We start from the raw sequence: 24,686 nt of genomic DNA on the forward strand, positions 1-24,686 counted from the left end.
GTTCAGTTGTTGTATAAATTGCACTGGATCGAGACACGAGTTGGGAGTCGTTGCGAGGTGGTCACTGGTTGCAATCCAGGGTAGAAATGCTCTGAGCAAAGGGGATTTTACCACGTAACTCGGACGGGGGATTCAACATGATCTGCAAAGGAATAACTGTTCTACTGGAATTATGGACTGAAGGAGTGCTCTTTCTGCACTGTTTGAGGATTACGAAAGACTGTGATCTAAAAATAACGCTGACTGAAGGAACATTACTGAACTCTACTATTTCCGTGAGGAACAACACCAGAATGGATTAACAAAGTTTTTACTGGCCCTAAATGACAAAAATGGATACAAGCAGATCTAAATCTGGACCGAACCCCGTCCACTTCCCCCTGGAGTCGGTGAGCCCCAGTGGCTCGTCGGTCTTCAGGTGAGTCCAACATAGTCTAGGTGATTATTACTCTTCTTAGATAAAAGCATAGTTCCAGTTAGGAGTCATATTTGAGGATTGTGATAAGAATTAATGTTTAATTGATTGTCTGATGATTTATGGGCATAGTTTAGTTTCAGTGGCCTTTATATAGATAATAGATTTGCTTCCTTTGAACAGCTGTCAGTCAAATATCATTTACATCCCTCTAGTTTTTTTTCGATACTTACAGGTGAGACCCTTGTGTCAGGTTCCATCCCAGGGTTCCCAGACAAACCTCCCAATAATATAATTGATGACCTGATGTCTTTTAACCCAACAAAAAAGAAAGTTATTTCTTTAATGCTGCGCTTGATTTCCCAAACGGATGTCTTCTCTATGTCTACTATTAAGGAGGCATGGGAGCAGGATCTCCAGATGAGTATTAGTGAAGTAGAATGGGCTGATATTCTTAGAAAAATTGATTCATCTTCAATGTGTGCAAGACACTCTCTTATTCAATTCAAAGTAGTGCATCGAACACATCTCCACAAGTCTAAACTGGCTAGGATTTATCCCCATATTGACCCGACGTGTGACAGATGTAAATCAGCAGAGGCCACTTTAATACACGTTTTGGTCCTGTCCTAAAATACAACAATATTGGGAAGGGATGCGTGAAGCACTTTCTTGTATACTAGGAGTCCGTTTAAACCTGAATCCGCTTTTGTTTCTTTTTAGGATTACTGATGTGGAGCTCGGACTTCCTGCTGGGGGTCGAAAACTTACTGCCTTTTCAACCTTGCTAGCACGGCGTCTAATTCTTCTCAAATGGAAGGATGCTGCCCCACCCACAGTATCACACTGGATTAAAGATGTATTGTTTCGTCTCAAGTTGGAAAAAATACGATTTGTAATGAGGGGCTCTGAGAAAAAGTTTTTTCAGGTGTGGAGGCCTTTTTTGACTTTTTTCAGCCAAGCATCAACAACGGTAAGAGAATAACTAGGCTCAGTAGTCTGGTTGATTTGTTTACTGATGGTCTGAATGTTTTGTGTTTTAAAGAGTGTTTTCTTTTCTGTAAGTGGCAGTAGGGATTGATCAATTTGTTTTATGCGGGTGGGTGTTTGTATTTTTTTTATTTATTTCTTATTTTTATTCTTTCTATATTGTTAAAATTTCAATAAAGATATCAAACACCAAAAACGTCATAGTTTAGTATGTCGTCCAAAATGTCATTAAAAAGTCATAGTTTAGTATGTAGTCAAAAATGTCACAAAATCATCATAGTTTAGTATATCGTCCAAAATGTCCCAAAATCTTCATAGTTTAGTATGTCGTCCAAAATTTGAAAAAAAACTCATAGTTTAATATGTCGTCAAAAATGTCACAAAATCATGATAGTTTAGGATGTCGTCCAAAATGTCACAAAATCTTCATAGTTTAGTATGTTGTCCAAAATTTGAAAAAAACCTCATAGTTTAGTATGTCGTCAAAAATGTCACAAAAACGTCACAGTTTAGTATGTCGTCCAAAATGTAAAAAAACATCTTAGTTTAGTATGTGGTCCAAAATGTGACAAAAAGGTCATAGTTTAGTATGTCGTCAAAAATGTCAAAAAAAACCTCATAGTTTAGTATGTCGTCCAAAATGTCCCAAAATCTTGATAGTTTAGTATGTGGTCCAAAATGTGACAAAAAGTCATAATTTAGTATGTCATCCAAAATGTTACTAAAAAGTCATAGTTTAGTATGTTGTCAAAAATGTCACAAAAACATTATAGTTTAATAAGTCGTCCAAAATGTCACAAAAAGGTCATAGTTTAGTATGTCGTCCAAAATGTCACAAAAACGTAATAGTTTAGTGTCGTCCAAAATTTGAAAGAAACGTCATAGTTCAGTATGTTGTCAAAAATGTCACAAAACCATGATAGTTTAGGATGTCATCCAAAATGTCACAAAATCTTCATAGTTTAGTATGTCGTCCAAAATGTCCCAAAAAAGTTACGGTTTAGTGTGTTGTTAAAAATGTCACAAAATCATCATGGTTTAGTATATCTTCCAAAATGTCACAAAAACGTCATAGGTCAGCATGTCGTCCAAAATGTCACAAAAACGTCATACTTTAGTGTGTTGTCAAAAATGTCACAAAAACGTCATAGTTTAGTATGTGGTCCAAAATGTGAAAAAAAGGTCATAGTTTAGTATGTCGTCCAAAATCTCACTAAAAAGTCATAGTTTAGTATGTTGTCAAAAATGTCACAAAATCATCATAGTTTAGTATGTCCTCTAAAATGTCACAAGAACGTCATAGTTTAGTATGTCGTCCAAAATGTCACAAAAACGTCATAGCTTAGTATGTCGTCCAAAATGTCACAAAAACGTCATAGTTTAGTGTCGTCCAAAATTTGAAACGTCATAGTTCAGTATGTTGTCAAAAATGTCACAAAATCATGATAGTTTAGGATGTCGTCCAAAATGTCACAAAATCTTCATAGTTTAGTATGTGGTCCAAAATGTGACAAAAACGTGATAGTTTAGTATGTCGTCCAAAATGCCACTAAAAAGTCATAGTTCAGTATGTCATCCAAAATGTCACAGAAATGTCATGGTTTAGTGTCGTCCAAAATTTGAAAAAAATGTTATAGTTTAATATGTCGTCCAAAATGTCACAAGGTCATAGATTAGTATGTTGTCCCAAATGTCACTAAAAAGTCATAGTTTAGTATGTCGTCGAAAATGTGACAATAACGTCATAGTTTAGTGTGTCGTCCAAAATGTCACAAAAACGTCATAGTTTAGTATGTCGTCCAAAATGCCACAAAAATGTCATACTTTAGTATGCCATCCAAAATGTGAAAAAAACATAGTTTAGTATGTCGTCCAAAATGTGAAAAAAACATAGTTTAGTATGTCATCAAAAATGTCACACAATCATCATAGTTTAGTATGTCGTCCAAAATGTCCCTAAAAAGTCATAGTTTAGTATGTTGTTAAAAATGTCACAAAATCATCATAGTTTAGTATGTCGTCCAAAATGTCACAAAAACGTCATAGTTTAGTATGTCGTCCAAAATGTCACAAAACCATCATAGTTTTGTATGTCGTCCAAAATGTCACAAAAACGTCATAGTTTAGTATGTCGTCAAAAATGTCCCTAAAAAGTCATAGATTAGTATGTTGTTAAAAATGTCACAAAATCATCATAGTTTTGTATGTCGTCCAAAATGTCACAAAAATGTCATAGTTTCGTGTCGTCCAAAATTTGAAAAAAAAGTCATAGTTTAGTATGTTGTCAAAAATGTCACAAAATCATTGGTTTAGTATGTCGTCCAAAATGTCACAAAAACGTCATAGTTTAGTATGTCATCCAAAATGTCACAAAAATGTCATAGTTTCGTGTCTTCCAAAATTTGAAAAAAAAAGTCATAGTTTAGTATGTAGTCAAAAATGTAACAAAATCATTGGTTTAGTATGTCGTCCAAAATGTCACAAAAACGTCATAGTTTAGTATGTCATCCAAAATGTCACAAAAATGTCATAGTTTCGTGTCTTCCAAAATTTGAAAAAAAAAGTCATAGTTTAGTATGTAGTCAAAAATGTAACAAAATCATCATAGTTAAGTATGTCGTGAAAAATGTCATAAAATTGTCATAGTTTAGAATGTCGTCCAAAATGTCCCTAAAAAGTCATAGATTAGTATGTTGTTAAAAATGTCACAAAATCATCATAGTTTTGTATGTCGTCCAAAATGTCACAAAAACGTCATAGTTTAGTATGTCATCCAAAATGTCACAAAAATGTCATAGTTTCGTGTCGTCCAAAATTTGAAAAAAAAAGTCATAGTTTAGTATGTTGTCAACATGTCACAAAATCATTGGTTTAGTATGTCATCCAAAATGTCACAAAAAAAATCATAGTTTAGTATGTCGTCCAAAATGTCACAAAAACATCATAGTTTAGTATGTCGTCAAAAATGTCCTTAAATGTCATAGATTAGTATGTTGTTAAAAATGTCACAAAATCATTGGTTTAGTATGTCATCCAAAATGTCACAAAAAAATCATAGTTTAGTATGTCGTCCGAAATCTCACAAAAACGTCATAGTTTAGTATGTCGTCAAAAATGTCACAAAATCTTCATAGTTCAGTATGTCATCCAAAATGTCACTAAAAAGTCATAGTTTAGTATGTCATCAAAAATATCCCTAAAAAGTCATAGATTAGTATCTTGTTAACAATGTCACAAAATCATCATAGTTTAGTATGTCGTCCAAAATGTCACAAAAACGTCAGTTTAGTATGTCGTCAAAAATATCACACAAACGTCATAGTTTAGTATGTCATCCAAAATGTCACAAAAACGTCATAGTTTAGTATGTCGTCAAAAATATCACACGAACTTCATAGTTTAGTATGTCGTCCAAAAACACTCCAGAAAGGTTTTCTTTGAAAAAAAATTATCATGAATTTTGGCGCAAAAAAACGCCATAGTATACTATGTAGAAAAAAAAGCCATTTTTCAAACATGTTGTGAAAACGTGTCATATGATGAAATAATGTAAAGTAAGCCGTGAAAAACAGTCCAAAAAGGTTGTCTTTGAAAAAAAATCATCATGAAATTTAGCGCAAAAAAAAGGCCATTTCGAAAAATGTCATTTTTCAACATGTGAAAACGTGCCATATGATGAAATAATGTAAAGCAGGCTGTGAAAAACACTCCAGAAAGGTTTTCTTTGAAAAAAAAATCATCTTGAAGTTTGGTGCAAAAAAAGGCCATAATGTCGGAAAAAAATCTAATTTTTCAACATGTTGTAAAAACGTGCCATATGATGAAATAATGTAAAGGAGGCCGTGAAAAACAGTCCAGAAAGGATTTCTTTGAAAAAAAATCATGAATTTTAGCGCAAAAAACGCCATAGTATACTATGTCGAAAAATGTCATTTTTCAACATGTGAAAACATGCCATTTGATGAAATAATGTAAAACAGGCCTTGAAAAACACTCCAGAAAGGTCTTCTTTGAAAAAAAAAAATCATGAATTTATGTGCAAAAAACCGCCATAGTATACTATGTCGGAAAAAAATGTGATTTTTCAACATGTTGTAAAAACATGCCATATGATGAAATAATGTAAAGTAGGCTGTGAAAAACAGTCCAGAAAGGGTTTCTTTGAAAAAGAATACTAAACTATGACGTTTTTGTCATATTCTGGACGATATACTAAACTATGACATTTTGTCAAATTTCGGACGACATAGTAAACTATCACGTGTTTGTGACTTTTTGGTCGACATACTAAACTACGATGTTATTGTCATATTTTGGACGACATACTAAACTATGACCTTTTGATCATATTTTGGACGACATACTAATCTATGACGTTTTTGTCAAATTTCGGACGACATACTAAACTATGGCGTTTTTGTGACATTTTGGACGACATACTAAACTATGACGTTTTGATCATATTTTGGACGACATACTAAACTATAACATTTTGTCAAATTTTGGACGACATACTAAACTGTGACGTTGTTGTCATATTTTGGACGACATACTAAAGTATGTTTTGATCATATTTTGGATGACATACTAAACTATAATATTTTGTCAAATTTTGGACGACATACTAAACTGTGACGTTGTTGTCAAATTTTGGACAACATACTAAACTATGACGTTTTTGTCACTTTTTGGATGACATACTAAACTATGACGTTTTTGTCATATTTTTGACGATATACTAAACTAGGATGTTTGATCATATTTTGGACGACATACTAAACTATGACGTTTTTGTCAAATTTTTGATCACATACTAAACTATGATGTTTTAGTCACTTTTTGGATGACATACTAAACTATGACGTTTTTGTCATATTTTGGAAGACCAACTAAACTATGACGTTTTTGACAAATTTTGGACGACATAATAAACTGATGTTTTTTTCAAATTTTGGACGACATACTAAACTATGACGTTTTTGTGACATTTTGGACGACATACTAAACTATGACGTTTTGATCATATTTTGGACGACATACTAAACTATGACGTTTTTGTCTACTTTTGGACGACATACTAAATTGTGATGGTTTTGTCAAATTTTGAACGACACTAAACTATGATGTTTTTGTCATATTTTGGACGACATACTAAACTATGACGTTTTGATCATATTTTGAACGACATACTAAACTATGATGTTTTTATCAAATTTTGGACAACATACTAAACTGTGTTTTGATCATATTTTGGACGACATACTAAACTATAACATTTTTGACAAATTTTGGACGACATACTAAACTTTGACGTCTTTGTCAAATTTTGGACAACACACTAAACTATGACGTTTTTGTCAAATTTTGGACGACATGCTAAACTATCATGTTTTTGTGACATTTTGGACGTCATACTAAACTATGACGTTTTTGTGACATTTTGGACGACATACTAAACTATGACGTTTTGATCATATTTTGGACAACATATAGTAAACTATGACGCTTTTGTCAAATTTTGGGCAACATACTAAACTATCACGTTTTTGTGACATTTTGGACGTCATACTAAACTATGACGTTTTTGTCATATTTTGGACGACATAGTAAACTATGACGTTTTTGTCATATTTTGGATGTCATACTAAACTATGACGTTTTTGTCATATTTTGGACGACATAGTAAACTATGACGTTTTTGCCATATTTTGGACGACATACTAAACTATGTTTTGTTCATATTTTGGACGAAAGACTAAACTATAACATTTTTGTAAATTTTGGACAACATACTAAACTATGACGTTTTTGTCACTTTTTGGATGACATACTAAACTATGACGTTTTTGTCATATTTTTGACGATATACTAAACTAGGATGTTTGATCATATTTTGGACGACATACGAAACTATGACGTTTTTGTCAAATTTTGGATGACATACTAAACTATGATGTTTTAGTCACTTTTTGGATGACATACTAAACTATGACGTTTTTGTCATATTTTGGAAGACCAACTAAACTATGACGTTTTTGACAAATTTTGGACGACATAATAAACTGATGTTTTTTTCAAATTTTGGACGACATACTAAACTATGACGTTTTTGTGACATTTTGGACGACATACTAAACTATGACGTTTTGATCATATTTTGGACGACATACTAAACTATGACGTTTTTGTCTAATTTTGGATGACATACTAAATTGTGATGATTTTGTCATATTTTGGATGACATACTAAACTATGACGTTTTGATCATATTTTGAACGACATACTAAACTATGATGTTTTTATCAAATTTCGGACAACATACTAAACTATGTTTTGATCATATTTTGGACGAAAGACTAAACTAACATTTTTGTCAAATTTTGGACGACATACTAAACTATGACATTTTTGTCAAATTTTGGACAACATACTAAACTATGACGTTTTTGTCATATTTTGGACAACATACTAAACTATGTTTTGATCATATTTGGGACGAAATACTAAACTATAACATTTTTCTCAAATTTTGGACGACATACAAAACTGTGACGTTTTTGTCATATTTTGGACAACATACTAAACTATGACGTTTTTGTCCTATTTTGGATGACATACTAAACTATGACGTTTTTGTGACTTTTTGGACGACATACTAAACTATGACGTTGTAATATTTTGGATGACATACTAAACTATGTTTTGATCATATTTTGGACGACATACTAAACTATAACATTTTTGACGACATACTAAACTTTGACGTCTTTGTCAAATTTTGGACAACATATTAAACTATGGGGCTGCACAGTGGCGTAGTGGTTAACACTTTCCCCTTGCAGCAAGAAGGTCCCTGGTTCGCGTCCCGGCTTTCCCGGGATCTTTCTGCATGGAGTTTGCATGTTTTCCCTGTGCATGCGTGGGTTCTCTCCGGGTACTCCGGCTTCCTCCCACAGTCCAAAAATATGCTGAGGTTAATTGATCATTCTGAATTGCCCGTAGGTGTGAATGTGAGAGTGATTGTTTGTCTTTGTATGTAGCCCTGCGACAGACTGGCGACCTGTCTAGGGTGTCCCCTGCCTTCGCCCAAGTCAGCTGGAATAAGCTCCAGCGCCCCTCCGCGACCCTAATGAGGATTAAGCGGTGTATAGATAATGGATGGATGGATTTCATAACTGTGTTTTGTATTTGCTGCTGCCTATCTTGGCCAGTACTCCCTTGAAAAAGAGGTTCTTAATATCAACAGGATCTCTCCTGGTTAAATAAAGGTTAAATAAAATCAAAATGAAAAAAAAAATGATTTAATTGTTTTCTTGACTGGTGCTCCTATACATAGCAACACCAGTAAAGAAACACAAAAAAAACCCTATAGTGAACCTTGAAAAACATCATAAACTAGCTTTCATTAGGAAGTAGCTGTCAACACTTTGAATCCAGTTTTCCCCTTATAGCAGCTCAAGGCCGTGTTTACACTGTGTGTTTGCTGAAAGTGAGGCGATCCTGGAGTCGCTTTGGGTGGAGAATAATATACAAACCAACTAATCTCTTAATATGTCGGTTTGTGCCTAATACTGAATATTGTTTTATGTGTGTTAAATATAGGTGATATTCACTTCTGAAAAGTCTGGTACGAAGCTGATACTTCATTTATAGTGTAGGGTTACAACCTATATTCACAAGAGATTTACATTAAAAGCGACCAATGATTGAAAGCGCAAAACCCATATCTCGTGTCAAAAAGGAACTCATCTTAACCTAAATATGTGTTTTCTTGGACTGTTGCTTGCTTTTATAGCAATTTTTGAGCCACTACAACATATCTTCCTTGTGCGCGTTGGGCTTAGGGGTTAGGAACACATTGAGAATCAAGAATCTTTATTGTCATTGTGTTTCCCCGCAGCGAAATTACAATTGGTGACTCCCAGCTATATATAAAAAAAAATAGAAAAAGGCACACTATGTACAAATAAAATTTTTTAAAAAATACTTAAAAGATATAAATATGTAAACAGTCTTAGTGCACATGAGCAGTAGGATGGGTGATAAAGTGCAGTCCAGTGCAAGACTCAGTTCTTTATTCCACATAGTGTATCTGTTGTATGTGTAGGGGGGAAATGGATTGGACAGCTCTTGGATAAAAACTGAAACAGTATGGGTACCACAGAATGATAAAACTGTTCTAAAAAGCTGTGATGAATCTGTTTATAATTGTGCATCTTGTCCATTGAATCCTAAATATCATTCCAAGGTAACACTGGTTGGACAAAAGCACAACCAGTGCAATGAAACAATGAAACCTTGTGTAAGGGTTTTTGTTTTGTTTTTCCTGTTTTTCCTCTCATCTCCGCAGCCGTGCAGTGTCCAGGCAGTACCAGAAGGAGACGCTCTGCTGAACTGTTGAAGCGTAAAGCTCAGCTGGGTGAGTGTCCCCTCATCATGATTTGTTTAGCCAAGAACAAGCGGGATGAGCACTTCTCCCACCTGACGGGTGATTTGCACTAACTGAGATTAGTCGGTATATAATTTCTGCACATCTTTCAGTGCTTTCTACCTTTAGGCTGACTTGTTGTGTATAGTGATCTCATAATAATAATAATAATTCATTGGATTAATTGACAAGCTTCAGGGGAGAAGAACCCACAGCAAGCTGACATGGAAATGTTATGAGACCGTTGTGTTGTGTTAGAAAGCAGTTGCTGTTTTACACACTAGTGCTTAATATTTATTTGCATTTGGTCTGGAAGAGACTTTTCCATGTCTAGAAACAAACATTTGTCTTTTTTTCTGCTAAATTTGTAATTTTCTTCACCCACTCTTCACCAACTTTGTCTGGCATTTCAGTCCTTTATTAAATGTGCTCTTAAATACAAAAGAAGCTAAACAGCTGAACGAAACTGGCAGATTTGATAATGATTCTATTGAGGTTCTGCACTAGTAGTTACAAGTGCAATGTATAATGACATTGGACTTTTATCAACTGTTGATTTAGAAAAAGAAAAAAAGAGTACTATATTGCTGGTTCTGATGACTGGTTGCTTGTCCTTGTGCCTTCAGAGAGCCACTACAAGGAGAAGCTGCAGCATCGCTGCTGTAAAGACGGCCTCAGGGAGATCCCGATGCCGTATTCCTGCACGCGACGTTCCCTCTACATCACTGAGGGCTGGGAATGCATCCGAGCTTTCCGATACTGCTGCGCCACTTACAGGGACCAGGTGTTTGACACAGAGATTCCCACCACCCCACCAACCACAACTGCAGCTCCCACCACCTCCTCTCAACCCTGGACTGTCAGTCATACTTCCAGACGAGAGAAAATAACGCTCTCCCGATATAACTTTGGTAATTACTGCACCTCAGCTTTATCAACTGTGTATCCAGTTAGCTGCAAAGGTTTAGTTAGCTGTTATACACTGTTAGCTGGATATCTTGAAACTTTTTAACACAATGCTTTTAAATTTAGTGCTATATTTATCATGTTCACCAGGTTTTAGCAGGCAAACCTTTGCTAACCAACTTGGATGAAACATTTTCTAGAATCAAATTGAAGTCTAATTGTCTTCTACCGAAGCGTTCAGGATGACCGGGAATCTACACAGACAAATAAAGGAGTTAGCAGAGACAAGGACTGCAGTGCAGACTGAATTATGTGCTTGAAACAGTGCAGAGACAAAGCAAACCCTGGGTTAACACACATCAGAATGCAAGCAATCCATGCAGAAAGATTTCTCCTAAATGTAAGCTTTGAGAATGTGTTTCCACCTGCATATAAATTACGTTAGATTCAATTGATCACAGTGTAAAGGCAGAGAATAGTGTTTGTCTAGCTGGTGACAGAAATGATTTCCAATAAGCACACACTAAAATTGAACTTCTGGGGGTTATTAAAGCAAAGCAGTGTCTGGTGTTTTTGCTTGTATCAAACAATGTCAATAGAGTACATAAAATACTAGCAAAAAGGCCACTACAACACATCTTACTTCAGACCAGAAAAGACCTGATATAAACAGTGAAACTTCAAAGAGTCAGTAAGGTATGCGGTAAACATGTGCTTGTGCACTTTATAAACCTGAAAATATCAAATATTTTTTATGTAGTTTAGTTCCCCTATCTACATTGGAATAAACTGACCTAAAAAATGAATAATATAGCAATAAAAAAAGACAAGGTAACTTAAAAAAAGCATAACAGGATTGTTTGCTTTGGAATTTATAAAGTAAGAATAATTAATCCTAAATATAGGATGTTATTTACTTAGATTGCTTTTTGTCGCAGTGTATTTTCCAGATGCTTTTGTGCTGTATCGGGATCAGTGAGAAGATCTGAATTGAAGTTCATTGCTTTCAGAAGTGATATGCTTTACTGGCAAGATGTGAATCAGTTTGTTTGGCTCCATTAGTCACTTTCACACAAGGAGCAGCCCAGTAAACAAGTTGTTCTTAACAGGTGATGCAGAGAACGAGTGAGGCAATATTTCTCCACTGGTTTTTCCAAATCCATTCACTCACAGCACAGTGATATGTACTAAAGGACAGGACATTTCACTGTGTGACCTGCGTCATGCCATTTGGTCAGTGATACTCACTGAGCAAACAGCTCTAAATTCAGAACATCAGTATGACATTGATCTGTGTACATTCAAGTGTGCACATGTATGTGTCACATGTATGTGTCATGTTCGATGCTAGTGCAAATTCCTTCACTGTGTGTAAGCTGTTTTCCTTTATTGTATTGTGAAATACATCCGTGGACTTAAACTGCAAAGATGCCGTTACCATTTATAACCAATTTAATGTTTTACAAGTTCATTGCTGAAACTTAAAAACTCAAATTTTTACACTTTATTGGGCTAAATAAATAAACAGCAGATTTGACTTGAATTTAACGGAAATGTTACAGTCTTTAAAAATAAGCTGTGGTTTTGTCGTTGGGCCTATTTGCTGGTGATAACAACACTATGAATTTGATCCAACAGGTTGGCGTCTAAGAACGTGGACACCATCTTACCTGACAGCATCACAGAGTGGGGAGTTCTGGCAGTCAGTTCATCACCTCAGACAGGTAGGAGGAGGAGGAGGAGGGTGGTGTAGGAGTATAGGTACCTAATACTGACAATGATCAGGCAATATTAGACAATGAACAACCCATTTTGAGGATTATTTGTATATTATTTGAACTGTGGAGTTTCTTTGTCAGTGGGAAGTTTGCTTTGGACATTGTAGTAGTCTTGCAGCTAGCATTAGCATTTAGCGTTAGCACTAGCAGTTTTGGAGAGTCTGTATCAGTGGTGTCCGACATGAGGCCCGCGGGCCAAAAGCGGTCCTCCAGAGGGTCAGATCCGGCCCTCAAAGTGTAAAAATTCCAGAGAAGACATTAACTGCATTAATTCATAAAACTATAAATTCAGTAAAACTATAAATTTTAAATATTTTCTAGACCATGACAAGTTGTTTTGATCATATAGTAAAATATTAGATTGTTCATTGTTCTTTTGTCGTTTTGTGTCTCGTTTTTGTGATATTTTGTCTTGTTTTTGTTGTTTTTTTGTCTTTTTTGTCATCTTTTGTTGTTTGTCTCACGTTTTTGTCGTTCTGTTTCTCGTTTTTGTCTTTTTGTGTTTCCTTTTTGTCTCATTTGTGTTTTTTGTCTTATTTTTGTCAGTTTGTGTTTTGCTTTATTCATTGTTTTTGTGTATCGTTTTTGTCGCTTTGTGTGTTTTGTCTCGCTTGTGTTGTTAGTCTAATTTTTGTCGCTTTGTTTCTCTCTTTTGTCATTTTTTTGTCTTATTTTGGTTGTTTGTCCATTTTTTTGTTGCTCTGTAACTTGTTTGTCCAATTTTTTTTGTTGCCTGTCATTTGTCTCATTATTTTGTCATTTTGTTTCTTGTTTTTGTCGTTTTGTGTCTCTTTTTCTAATATTTTGTCTTGTTCTGTTGTTTTTCCTCTTTTTTTTTGGTCTGCCTTTTTTCATTTTGATCATAAAATAAAATACTGTATCATTCAGTTCCAGATGACTAAATGTTGTGTTCCTTTGTCGACACTCTGTGATCTGGAAGTTGTAATGTGGAAATGATAAACTGAGGCTGAGTGTTGTTGAAATTGAACTTATTTTTCTTAAGAAATTTCAGGTTGTTCATGATGTTTTGTAACAAGATAATTCCCTAAATGTGAACATTTTTGCACTGAAACAAAGGAAAAATTTAGAGTTGTGGTTATTTAGTAAGTAAGTTATTATACTGTGGTTTTGCTGGTCTGGTCCACTAGAGATCAAATTGGGCTGAATGTGTAAAGGCTGAGGAATTTGACTAAAGAATGACCAAATTCCTCACAAAGTCCTCCATATCTGTAGGTTCCTGTGTTGCAGAGCCTTACAATGTCAGAGCGTGGAAAGGTTTCTTTGTGGACCTGAAACTGCCGCATTCCGTGGCGAGGAACCAACAGGTGGAGATCAAGGCTGTGGTCCATAACTACGGCTATGATGACCTGCATGTAAGCAAATCGTCTTTTTTATGTCCTTTTCCTTAAATAGAAAATAATCTAAATGTATTTCAGAAATATCACAAAGACCTTGTCGCTAAGGGCTTTGTTTATGAGTACAATACTTATACGCTACTGTCTGCTTTTCCTCTTATGTTTGTTTGTTGTTTTCTCCTCTGTGCCTCTTACACGTGGTTTTCTTTCCAGTACAGGGAAAGACAACCACGGGTTGTGACCTATTACAATCAGCTGCATGAGGTGGAAGAGAAAATGCCCTGCAAGCACTTTGATCTCAACGTCACTTTTGAAGGATCCAGCGGTAGATCAAATTCTCACACTATATCACATATTTTACACGACGTCCTTCAGACGGGTGACAAATTAAAGCAAATGCACTTTAACAAAAAAAAAAAACAAAGCATTTTGACTGCTGACCTGAGTAAATTTAGTAAATTGAATTTATAAAACACTCGCATACAAACTCTTAAAATACATACGTTTTGCATACATCACAATGCAAGAACTGTGTGTGCTCATCTTCAGGGACTTTTTGTTAGTATTATTTTTGTTAAGATCAAATGAATACATTATTGTTAAGATCAAAATAACACATTGGAGCATAATTACATCAAATACACTATTACATACGCTCTAGCCCACCATATAATATATACAGCTGTACATTAATTAATGCTTTGCTGCTGTCCCGGACCAGAAAAGCCTCCAGCAGATGTAGAAAAGTCCGACGAGATCACTATCAAAGTGAGGTGAGTTGTTGTTATACATGTACACAACTGTGCAAAATGTTAGATCAGCAATCATCTATAAATATCGATTACCTTATTACAAATTGCAGGGCACAGTTTTTCAATGTATTTGACAGTTGGGTAGTTCAAAATATCTTATGCCAGTTCCTCTGTGGACTGACACTCTGTACATTATCTGATAGGTACTTTATTCATTCCCTTAGGGAGATTCAAGGTATGCATGAGCTCACGTGTTACATAGAAGATAGAGGGCCACTGTGCAAATGAGCATGCAACAGACATCCCAAATCTGCCTAAAATGCTGGTATTTACAGAGTTGAGCTTAAAAAACTGTTACTATTTACAATAAAGTGCAAATTGGTGTTATTTGCAATAAAAATAGAGCATGATAAGAGTTCATAATACAATAAATATAGTATTTGAAGTACAAACGATGTCAGAGCTCTGTGGAAGAACATCTGTTGGTCTGCAGATGCAGGTACATCTGTTAGTCTGCTGCTGCAGGTAGTTCTTCATGGATTCTTGGTGTGCCTCAGTAAAGACTGATTCCTCTGGTTTTTCTTTCAGACTCATTTTAAAATGCTGCTGCTCACATGCTCAAAGACTTTAATCTGATCAGTGACTGATTGTACGTTATGCCTTTACATGAACAATGTGACAGCAGCTGATTATAGTCGTATAGTCATCGTGCCCTTTGTCAGTGCTGTTCTTTTTCTCATTCACAGCAGGGCTCTAGGACCCAGAGACATCAGGATGGTGGTTCTTGATATCAGTCTACCAACTGGATTCACCCCAGAAAACTCTGACCTGGAGATGGTAATCACCTTCTAGTGCTAGTGCAGAAAAATCTGAAAGCTTGTGTCAATGGTGTATTTAAGTGTCTTTAAAATGAATGTAGTATTTTAAATAAAAGTTTGTAAAAAGTTTACTACATCATGATAATGACCTTCTAATGGATGAGACATGAATGATCGCATGTTTAGGGCGGCAGCGTTGCTAACTAGCTAACAGCTGACTCTGTTTATGTGTGTGTCCAGCTGTCCAATTCAGTGCATCGTTACATCAGTAACTTCCAGATTGTAGACAACCTGAGTGACAGAGGCTCCCTGATCATTCACCTGTTCAAAGTAACATCACTGTATTTAGAATTATTATTCTATATCATATCATTTTATGTTATTCATATGCTTTTCTTTTTTTCCAAGAAGCAGGTTTCTCAATGCTCAGTAAATAAGTCTTTATGACCACAGTCAACAATCTGAGGCAGTTTTAGGCTATTACACAAAACCAGCTTATTGGTACCAAAGCCACGGTTCAGAACTCAGACTTGCTAAATCAGTGTTAGTGTAGTGCAGTGTAGGGCTGCAGCCAGAGTACTGACGATAGTTAGCAAGAGAGATCATATTTCTCCTATGCTGGTTTCTCTTCATTGGCTTCCTGTGAAATGTAGAATAGAATTCAAAATCCTTCTTCTGACATATAAAGCTCTTAACAACCAATCTCCATCATATCTTAAAGACCTGATAGTACCATATTATCCTAGCTGAACTCTTCGGGCTCAGACTGCAGGCTTACTTGGAGAAGTGACCTGTAACTTCTCTCTAAAAGTAGAATGGGAGGCAGAGCCTTCAGTTATCAGCTCCTCTCTTGTGGAACCAGCTCCCAGTCTGGGTTCTGGAGGCGGACACCCTCTCTAATTTTAAGACCAGGCTTAAAACCTTCCTTTTTGACAAATCTTATAGTTAGGACTGACTGGGGGACCCTGAGGGGGTCAGCTGGAGTCTTCCTCTTGGACGTCCCTTAGTTCTGCCCCTAGTTCTGCTGCTACAGGCCTAGGCTGCTGGAGGACCTCTCTGGATGCACTGAGCCCTTCTCTATCTACCATTATATTTAATATACAGTATATATACCATTATTGCATTACACTCACTCTGTTTCTCCCTGTGTCCTTTCTCCGAGTGTCCCTGATCCCAGAGCTGGATGCTTCAGATCTGTGGTGGTTCTCCCACCAACTGGCCTAATCTCCATCTGTGGGATGCTGCTGCTGCTGACCTTCCTCCAGCCCACTGCTTCCAGCTGCCCATTTCCATCAATCTACTCTGCATCACCCTCACTATACTTGATTTGCTCGTCTACATATTTTTGAATTTACCACCAGCTATATATGTAGTATATTTAATGCCAGAGCCATACACCATAGCAGTAAACTATAATCAGTTTCCAGCCCAGAGGGATATATCCACAGATTTTTTTAAATACCATGTAGAAGATTATATACAGGAAGATGAGGTATCAGTTCTTGCACATAGATATACGACAGTCCTTTATTACTCCCCAGGTCAGGGGAAATTTCCAGTGTTAGAGCAGCAAAAATCTTTCAGAGCAGCACTAACTACAGTTTACTACAGTAAAGTTAATAATTATAATAACAATAATATATAGAAGAATGAAAAATGAATAAATACAGTATTACTACACTATAAGTGACATCAGCATAAAGTGGCTTGTGGAATACATGTAATTGTAAAAGTGCAGAAAATGCCAGCAGTGCAAGGAGTTGTGGAGATTTTCTCAAAACAGGTGAGTCCTGTGAATATGACCAAAATATGAGATAAAACTATCAGAAATATGTACAAAATGACCAAAATATGATTGGTTGATAATGTATCAGTGTTGTTATTGATTATTGATCAGTTGCAGGGGCAGAGATTTGTGTCCGAGTCTCTGATGTCATCTAATCGCTCATGTAAGATCATGTCACAGGAGGGGGCGCTACTGACCTCTTGTGGACACAGGCAGTAACCACACGACATTATTATTAACTGTCTCGCTGACGACATTATTATTAACTGTCTCGCTGGCGACATTACAGATGAGCAGCACTTCCTGTTAATCTTCAACGTAAAAGCATCTTTCTTTATTGTACATTTTATGTCAAAAGTATTACTAAGCGATTTTGGTCGATTCAGAAGGATCTTTGGTGTAAACTAAGTCGTATTCAACGACAGCTAGCTTATCCACTTGCTCCAATTACTTTTGTTGTAGTCTGAGTCACGTCCAAACAGGAAATGAATCCACAATGTAGCTAATGACAATCTATAGCTGCATCCGTGACGGCATCGTTAGCGAGCTAGCAGTTAATCAGAAGCTAGTGACGAGCTAACTCCAGCACTGCAAGCAGCGTCTCTTTAAAAGGTGCTGATCACAATATCAGGCTGAAACATTAGACCTGGGACAGGAAACGGAGCTAGAACGCTGTGTCTTGGAGAGGATTGATTTTAGAACTACGTGTGTTACGGTATTAGTCCATGTCATAACAAACCCTCGTTAGCACTTCCGCTAGCTCGGCTAACACTTCCGGTCACGAATGCATTTGTACATTAGCTATAACGTGTTCATTTTTGAACGTATAGTGACAACAAACACAATTTGAGGGAGTCGACAAGCTAGTGGTCCTTAAATACATTTTGGTTCATACTGCAGATTCTTCTGAGTCTCACAAAACCACGTTTTAGCCTAAGAGCATTACGATAGTTTTACGTTGAAACAGGAAGTGCTGCTCATCTGTAATGTCGCCAGTTTTGCCTCAAATAGTAATCGTGTCGTTACCGCCTGTGTCCGCCAGAGGGGCAGTAGCGCCCCCTGCTCTGATAAGGATAAGGATAAACTTTATTGATCCCACAGTGGGTAAAGTTCACCGAGCTGCTTCATGAGGAGAGTCTTTTAGTTTTCAGATAATATGATGGTGAAGAAAATGTGTTACTGCAGTAAAGATTCCACTGAATTATTATTTGATCCATGATCGGGGTTCACTCAGTTCTTCTCCAGTTTGTTGCTGCTGTCGGGTGAACAGGTGAGCTCCAGGTGAACAGGTGATGTCAGCAGCAGGTCAGTCTGTGATTGGAGCAGTAAAACTCATCTAAATTAAATGTTATGCTAATGTAGATGCACTCATGTGACATAAACTGTGAAGTCCACTCTAAAGTGGATTAGGCTTAGAGCCAAGATTTTTAACTTTTGTATCTCTGTGTTCCCCTCCGCTGACCTGAGCAGGTGGTAAGTTCCACTCAGACACACCTGACGGAATCAGCCACCAACACACACGCCACACAGCTGCAGTTTATTTCACCTTCACGTAGTTTTATTGATCTTTTCATAGTTTCTTCATCTTTGAATGAATATTTTTGGCACTAAATGTGAACTTTTTGAACGGACTCTGCTAGTCAGATGGACGAACGTCGGGGAGTTTGTTGGAAGATTCAGGTGAGAGGAAACAGAAGTAGGATGTTAGACAGGATCTGATGCTGTTGTTGTGAACTCAGAGCTTTCTACCTGAGTGGAGCTACAGAGACACTTAGTGGCTGAATGGAGGAACTGCAGCACCACAGGTCAGTTCAGATCAGCAGCACCTGGTTCACACGGAAACATCATGTTTCTTGATGCACATCAGGCTCCAGGTGGTTAGAATATACTTGACTTGTTCATTTAAAGTGTTTTCCTCAAAACTCGACCAGCTTCATTAGAGTAAATCGTCATGATGTCATGTTCAGATAATACCAAAGAGGAGGTTTATGTTTTCTCTGCTTGAGTCTGCTTGAGGCTTTCTCTGCTGAAAATAACAAATCTGAGGTTCTTACGGATGAATAATTAAGAAAAATCTCAAGTTAGGTAAAGTTGGCAAGATATTCACAGATTCGGACTTCCGGCATCAACAACTCATGAGATATACGTTGTAAAAACATAAACAATGCCTCTTTCAAATCGCTGTAAGCTAGACAATGTGCTACAAGGCCAGTTTTATCAAAAGTCGCTGTCTTTCAAGTTGCAGAAATAACATTGATGTCTATGAGCAGCCGGCTGTGCTACGAGTGAACAGGGACCGTCTGCATATAGCAAAACTGCAACAGCGAAGAGACACAAATATTCAATTACTTAACTTTTATACACTGTAGTGTCACTAAATTTTCTGCAGCCATCAATTGTCTCCTGCTGGTCATACTACAACTCTTGGTTTGATACTAAATACAAAATCTGACTTTTAAGGAATTTTCATTGTTTTATTATTATTTTATTAGTCATAAAATTCAATAACTTCACTCTTATACACTGCAGTATCACCAAAATCACTGGAGCCTTCAGTTGTCTCCTGCTGGTCATATCACAACTTTTGGTTGGATACTAAATACAAAATCTGAATTTTAAGGAATTTTCATTGTTTTATTATTTTATTTGTCATAAAATTCAATAACTTCACTCTTATACACTGTAGTGTCACCAAAATCACTGGAGCCATCAATTGGCTTCTGCTGGTCATACCACAACACTTGGTTTGATAATAAGTTCAAAATTTGAATTTTAAATAATTTTTATTGGTAATAAAATTCATTAACTTCACTCTTATGTACTGTAGTGTCACCAAACTCGCTGCTGCCATCAGCTGTCTCCTGACTTTCATAGTACAACCCTTGGTTTGATACTAAATACAAAATCTGAATTTTAAGGAATTGTTATTGGTAATAAAATTCAATAACTTCACTCTTATACATTGTAGTGTCACCAAAATCATTGGAGCCTTCAATTGTCTCCTGCTGGTCATACTACAACTCTTGGTTTGACACAAAATAAAGAAATCTGAATTTTAAGAAATCTTTATTATTTTATCATTATTTTATTAGTCATAAAATTCAATAACGTCACTCTAATACACTGTAGTGTCATCAAATTCACAGGAGCCATCGGTTGGCTCCTGATTGTCATACTACAACTCTTGGTTTGACATTAAGTAAAAAATCTGAATTTTAAGGAATTTTTGTAGTAACTAAAATTCACTTACTTTACTCTTAAACACTGCAGAAAAAATAAACTCCATCTAACCATCAAAAGGGTCCTACTGATCATACTTTCAGGTTTTTTCTTCCAAGTATTGTCTGTACAGTCCTTAACTTGGAAAATATTATTAGCTGTTTAACATTAGGGTTTAAATGAATCAGTTAATGCTGCAGCCTTGTAAGAAGGCATCTGACTGTCTTTCTTCCCAATCGTCAGTACTTGAGGAGACAGTCTAAACAGTTTAGTTTGGTATATTGATGTTATCTGATCCTCTCTTTGATGAGGAGTCCAAGTTCCATTACTATTCAGTATCATGTATTTGGACAAACAGGTGCACTGTGGATCTAAAAATATTGCCCCACATACATCAAGAGAAGAGCCATCAAAGCTAATTTACTCATAATCCTTAAACTTCACACACAAGCATGCACACTAAATAGTGTGCACATCTTCACATGGCAATAAACAACCCAAATCATTAAAATTCAGTTACTTTTGGTTATTAATGTTGCACAATCTACCAAAAAAATGGATGACCACTTTTAACTGTTACAACAAAAATATTTGACATATATAACAACAATTTCATTACTAATAAAAAAATCCTTAAAATCATGAAAAATAGTTAAATATCAAACCAAGAGTTGTAGTATGATCAACAGGAGCCAACTGAGTTAGACAGAGTGTAATCATTTTACAGTACATAAGAGGGAAGTTAATGAATTTTATTACTAATAAAATAATAAAATAAGATAAAAATTCCTTAAAATTCTGATTTTTTATTTAATATCAAACCAAGAGTTGTAGTATGATAATCAGGAGTCAACTGATGGCTCCAGTGAATTTGGTAATACTACAATGTATAAGAGTGAAGTTAGTGAATTTTATTACCAATGACAATTCCTTAAAATTCAGATTTTGTATTTAATATCAAACCAAGGGTTGTACTATGACAGTCAGGAGACAACTGATGGCAGCAGCGAGTTTGGTGACACTACAGTACATAAGAGTGAAGTTAATGAATTTTATTACCAATAAAAATTATTTAAAATTCAGATTTTGTACTTAATATCAAACCAAGTGTTGTAGTATGACCAGCAGAAGCCAACTGAAGGCTCCAGTGATTTTGGTGACACTAAAATAAACAAGAGTGAAGTTATTGAATTTATTACTAATAAAACAATACTAAAATAATGAAAATTTCTTAAAATTCAGATTTTGTATTTAGTGTCAAACCAAGAGTTGTAGTATGACCAGCAGGAGACAATTGAAGGCTCCAATGATTTTGGTGACGCTACAGTAAACAAGTGGGAAGTTATTGAATTTATTACTAATAAAACAATCCTAAAATAATGAAAATTCCTTAAAATTCAGATTTTGTATTTAGTGTCAAACCAAGAGTTGTAGTATGATCAGCAGGAGACAATTGAAGGCTCCAGTGATTTTAGTGACACTACAGTAAACAAGAGGGAAGTTATTGAATTTTATGACTAATAAAATAATAATACTAAAATAATGAAAATTTCTAAAAATTCAGATTTTGTATTTAGTGTCAAACCAAGAGTTGTAGTATGATCAGCAGGAGACAATTGAAGGCTCCAGTGATTTTAGTGACACTACAGTAAACAAGAGTGAAGTTATTGAATTTATTACTAATAAAACAATACTAAAATAATGAAAATTTCTTAAAATTCAGATTTTTTTGTATTTAGTGTCAAACCAAGAGTTGTTGTATGACCAGCAGGAGACAACTGAAGGCTCCAGTGATTTTGGTGACACTACAGTAAACAAGAGTGAAGTTACTGAATTTATTACTAATAAAACAATACTAAGGTAATTAAAATTTCTTAAAATTCAGATTTTTTTTATTTAGTGTGAAACCAAGAGTTGTTGTATGACCAGCAGGAGACAATTGAAGGCTCCAGTGATTTTGGTGACACTACAGTAAACAAGAGTGAAGTTATTGAATTTATTACTAATAAAACAATACTAAGGTAATTAAAATTTCTTAAAATTCAGAGTTTTTTTATTTAGTGTGAAACCAAGAGTTGTAGTATGACCAGCAGGAGACAATTGAAGGCTCCAGTGATTTTGGTGACACTACAATGTATAAGAGTGAAGTTATTGAATGTTATGACTAATAACTGATGTGGTAGTCAGCAGCATGGGGGCCCCACAGGGGACAGTGCTCTCCCCCTTTCTCTTCACCCTGTACACATCGGACTTCCACTACAACTCTGGGAGCTGTCACCTCCAGAAGTTCTCCGATGATACAGCCATTGTTGGGTGCGTATCTGAAGGGGACGAGCGGGAGTACAGGATGGTCATCTCTGACTTTGTGGACTGGTGTGAGCGAAACCATCTGCAGCTCAATGCCAGTAAGACGAAGGAGATGATCGTGGACTTCCGCAGGAGGAGGACACCCCGGACTGCACCGGTGAACATCCAGGGTTTGGACATTGACATGGTGGACACATACAAATACCTGGGTGTTCACCTCAACAACAAACTGGACTGGACACACAATACAGAGGTCCTGTACAAGAAGGGCCAAAGTCGTCTCCACCTGCTGAGGAGACTGAGGTCCTTTGGAGTGTGCAGGACTCTGCTCAGGACATTTTATGACTCTGTGGTAGCGTCTGCTATCTTCTATGCAGTGGTCTGCTGGGGAGCAGGGAGCATTGAAAGGGACAGAAAGAGACTAAACAGACTGGTGAGGAGGGCTGGTTCTGTCCTGGACTGTTCCCTGGACTCCATAGAGGAGGTGGGTGAGAGGAGGATGTTGTCAAAGCTCACATCCATCATGGACAATCCCTCTCACCCACTGCATGACACTGTGGGGTCTTTAAGCAGCTCCTTCAGCAGCAGACTGAGACATCCACCCTGCAAGAAAGAGCGCTATCGCAGGTCCTTCATCCCATCTGCTATAAGACTTTACAACATCAGCATCACTGGCTGATGTTAACATAAACTGGACTATATCATTACCACCCCAAACCATAAAATTTGCACTGACATTCTTGCACTGCACATCTCTGCACTTTTAAACTTTATTTTTATTTTTTCTGTTAAAAAATTTTGCCACCCTTGTATATATTGTAAATAAAACTGCTGTAACAATGTAAATTTCCCCTGGAGTGGGGAGAAATAAAGAACTTTATCTTATCTTATCTTATCTTATCTTAAAACATTAATATTAAAATAATGAAAATTTCTTAAAATTCAGATTTTTTTTATTTAGTGTCAAACCAAGAGTTGTAGTATGACCAGCAGGAGAGAATTGAAGGCTCCAGTGATTTTGGTGACACTACAATATATAGATGCTGAGAGACAAAATGGTGGACATCCAGAGGGGAGAGGTGAGTTAGACACGCGCACGGTCTCACGTAGGTGCTGGGTGTTTTGTGTGTGGGTGGCACATTATGCTGGTGACTTGTTTTGATCACTTGTATGTGTAATTGATTGTTTTGTCAGAGATTGAAGACAGTAGACTTTGCTCGATTGCTCATGTTGCTTTTGTGTTTCTTTCTTTTAGATGCTGAGAGACAAAGTGGTGGACATCCAGAGGGGAGAGGTGAGTTAGACACATGCACGGTGTCACGTAGGTGATGGGTGTTTTCTGTGTCTGTGTGTCACTTTATTCCAGTGACTTGTATGTCTGATTGATTGCTTTGCCACACATTGAAGACGTGGGTCTTTGATCATTTGCTCATGTTTCTTTAGTTCAGGAGGTGGCAGGTTGACAGAGACAGACAGTGCCTGGACACAGATTGTGGAGCTACTGAATATCTATCTATCTATCTATCTATCTATCTATCTATCTATCTATCTATCTATCTATCTATCTATCTACCTACCTACCTACCTACCTACCTACCTACCTACCTACCTACCTACCTACCTACCTACCTACCTACCTACCTACCTACCTACCTACCTACCTACCTACCTACCTACCTACCTACCTACCTACCTACCTACCTACCTACCTACCTACCTACCTACCTACCTACCTACCTACCTACCTACCTACCTACCTACCTACCTACCTACCTACCTACCTACCTACCTACCTACCTACCTTACCTACCTACCTACCTACCTACCTACCTACCTACCTACCTACCTACCTACCTACCTACCTACCTACCTACCTACCTACCTACCTACCTACCTACCTACCTACCTACCTACCTACCTACCTACCTACCT

General features: G+C 36.5%; 1 protein-coding gene across 1 annotated transcript; it reads left to right on the top strand.

The window, feature by feature from the left end:
• Positions 1 to 332: 332 nt before the first annotated feature.
• Positions 333 to 19,687, top strand: LOC111585905 (complement C3-like). The gene is made up of 11 exons (XM_055018054.1): positions 333 to 418; positions 1,139 to 1,253; positions 1,373 to 1,388; positions 9,756 to 9,893; positions 10,460 to 10,775; positions 12,378 to 12,463; positions 13,751 to 13,890; positions 14,086 to 14,197; positions 14,594 to 14,645; positions 15,371 to 15,461; positions 15,683 to 19,687. The coding sequence occupies exons 1-11, from the start codon at positions 333 to 335 to the stop codon at positions 15,887 to 15,889; spliced, it is 1,359 nt and encodes a 452-aa protein (XP_054874029.1). The 3' UTR covers positions 15,890 to 19,687.
• Positions 19,688 to 24,686: the final 4,999 nt, after the last annotated feature.

Source organism: Amphiprion ocellaris, chromosome 15 (genome assembly GCF_022539595.1).
Source record: "Amphiprion ocellaris isolate individual 3 ecotype Okinawa chromosome 15, ASM2253959v1, whole genome shotgun sequence".
NCBI lineage: Eukaryota > Metazoa > Chordata > Actinopteri > Pomacentridae > Amphiprion > Amphiprion ocellaris.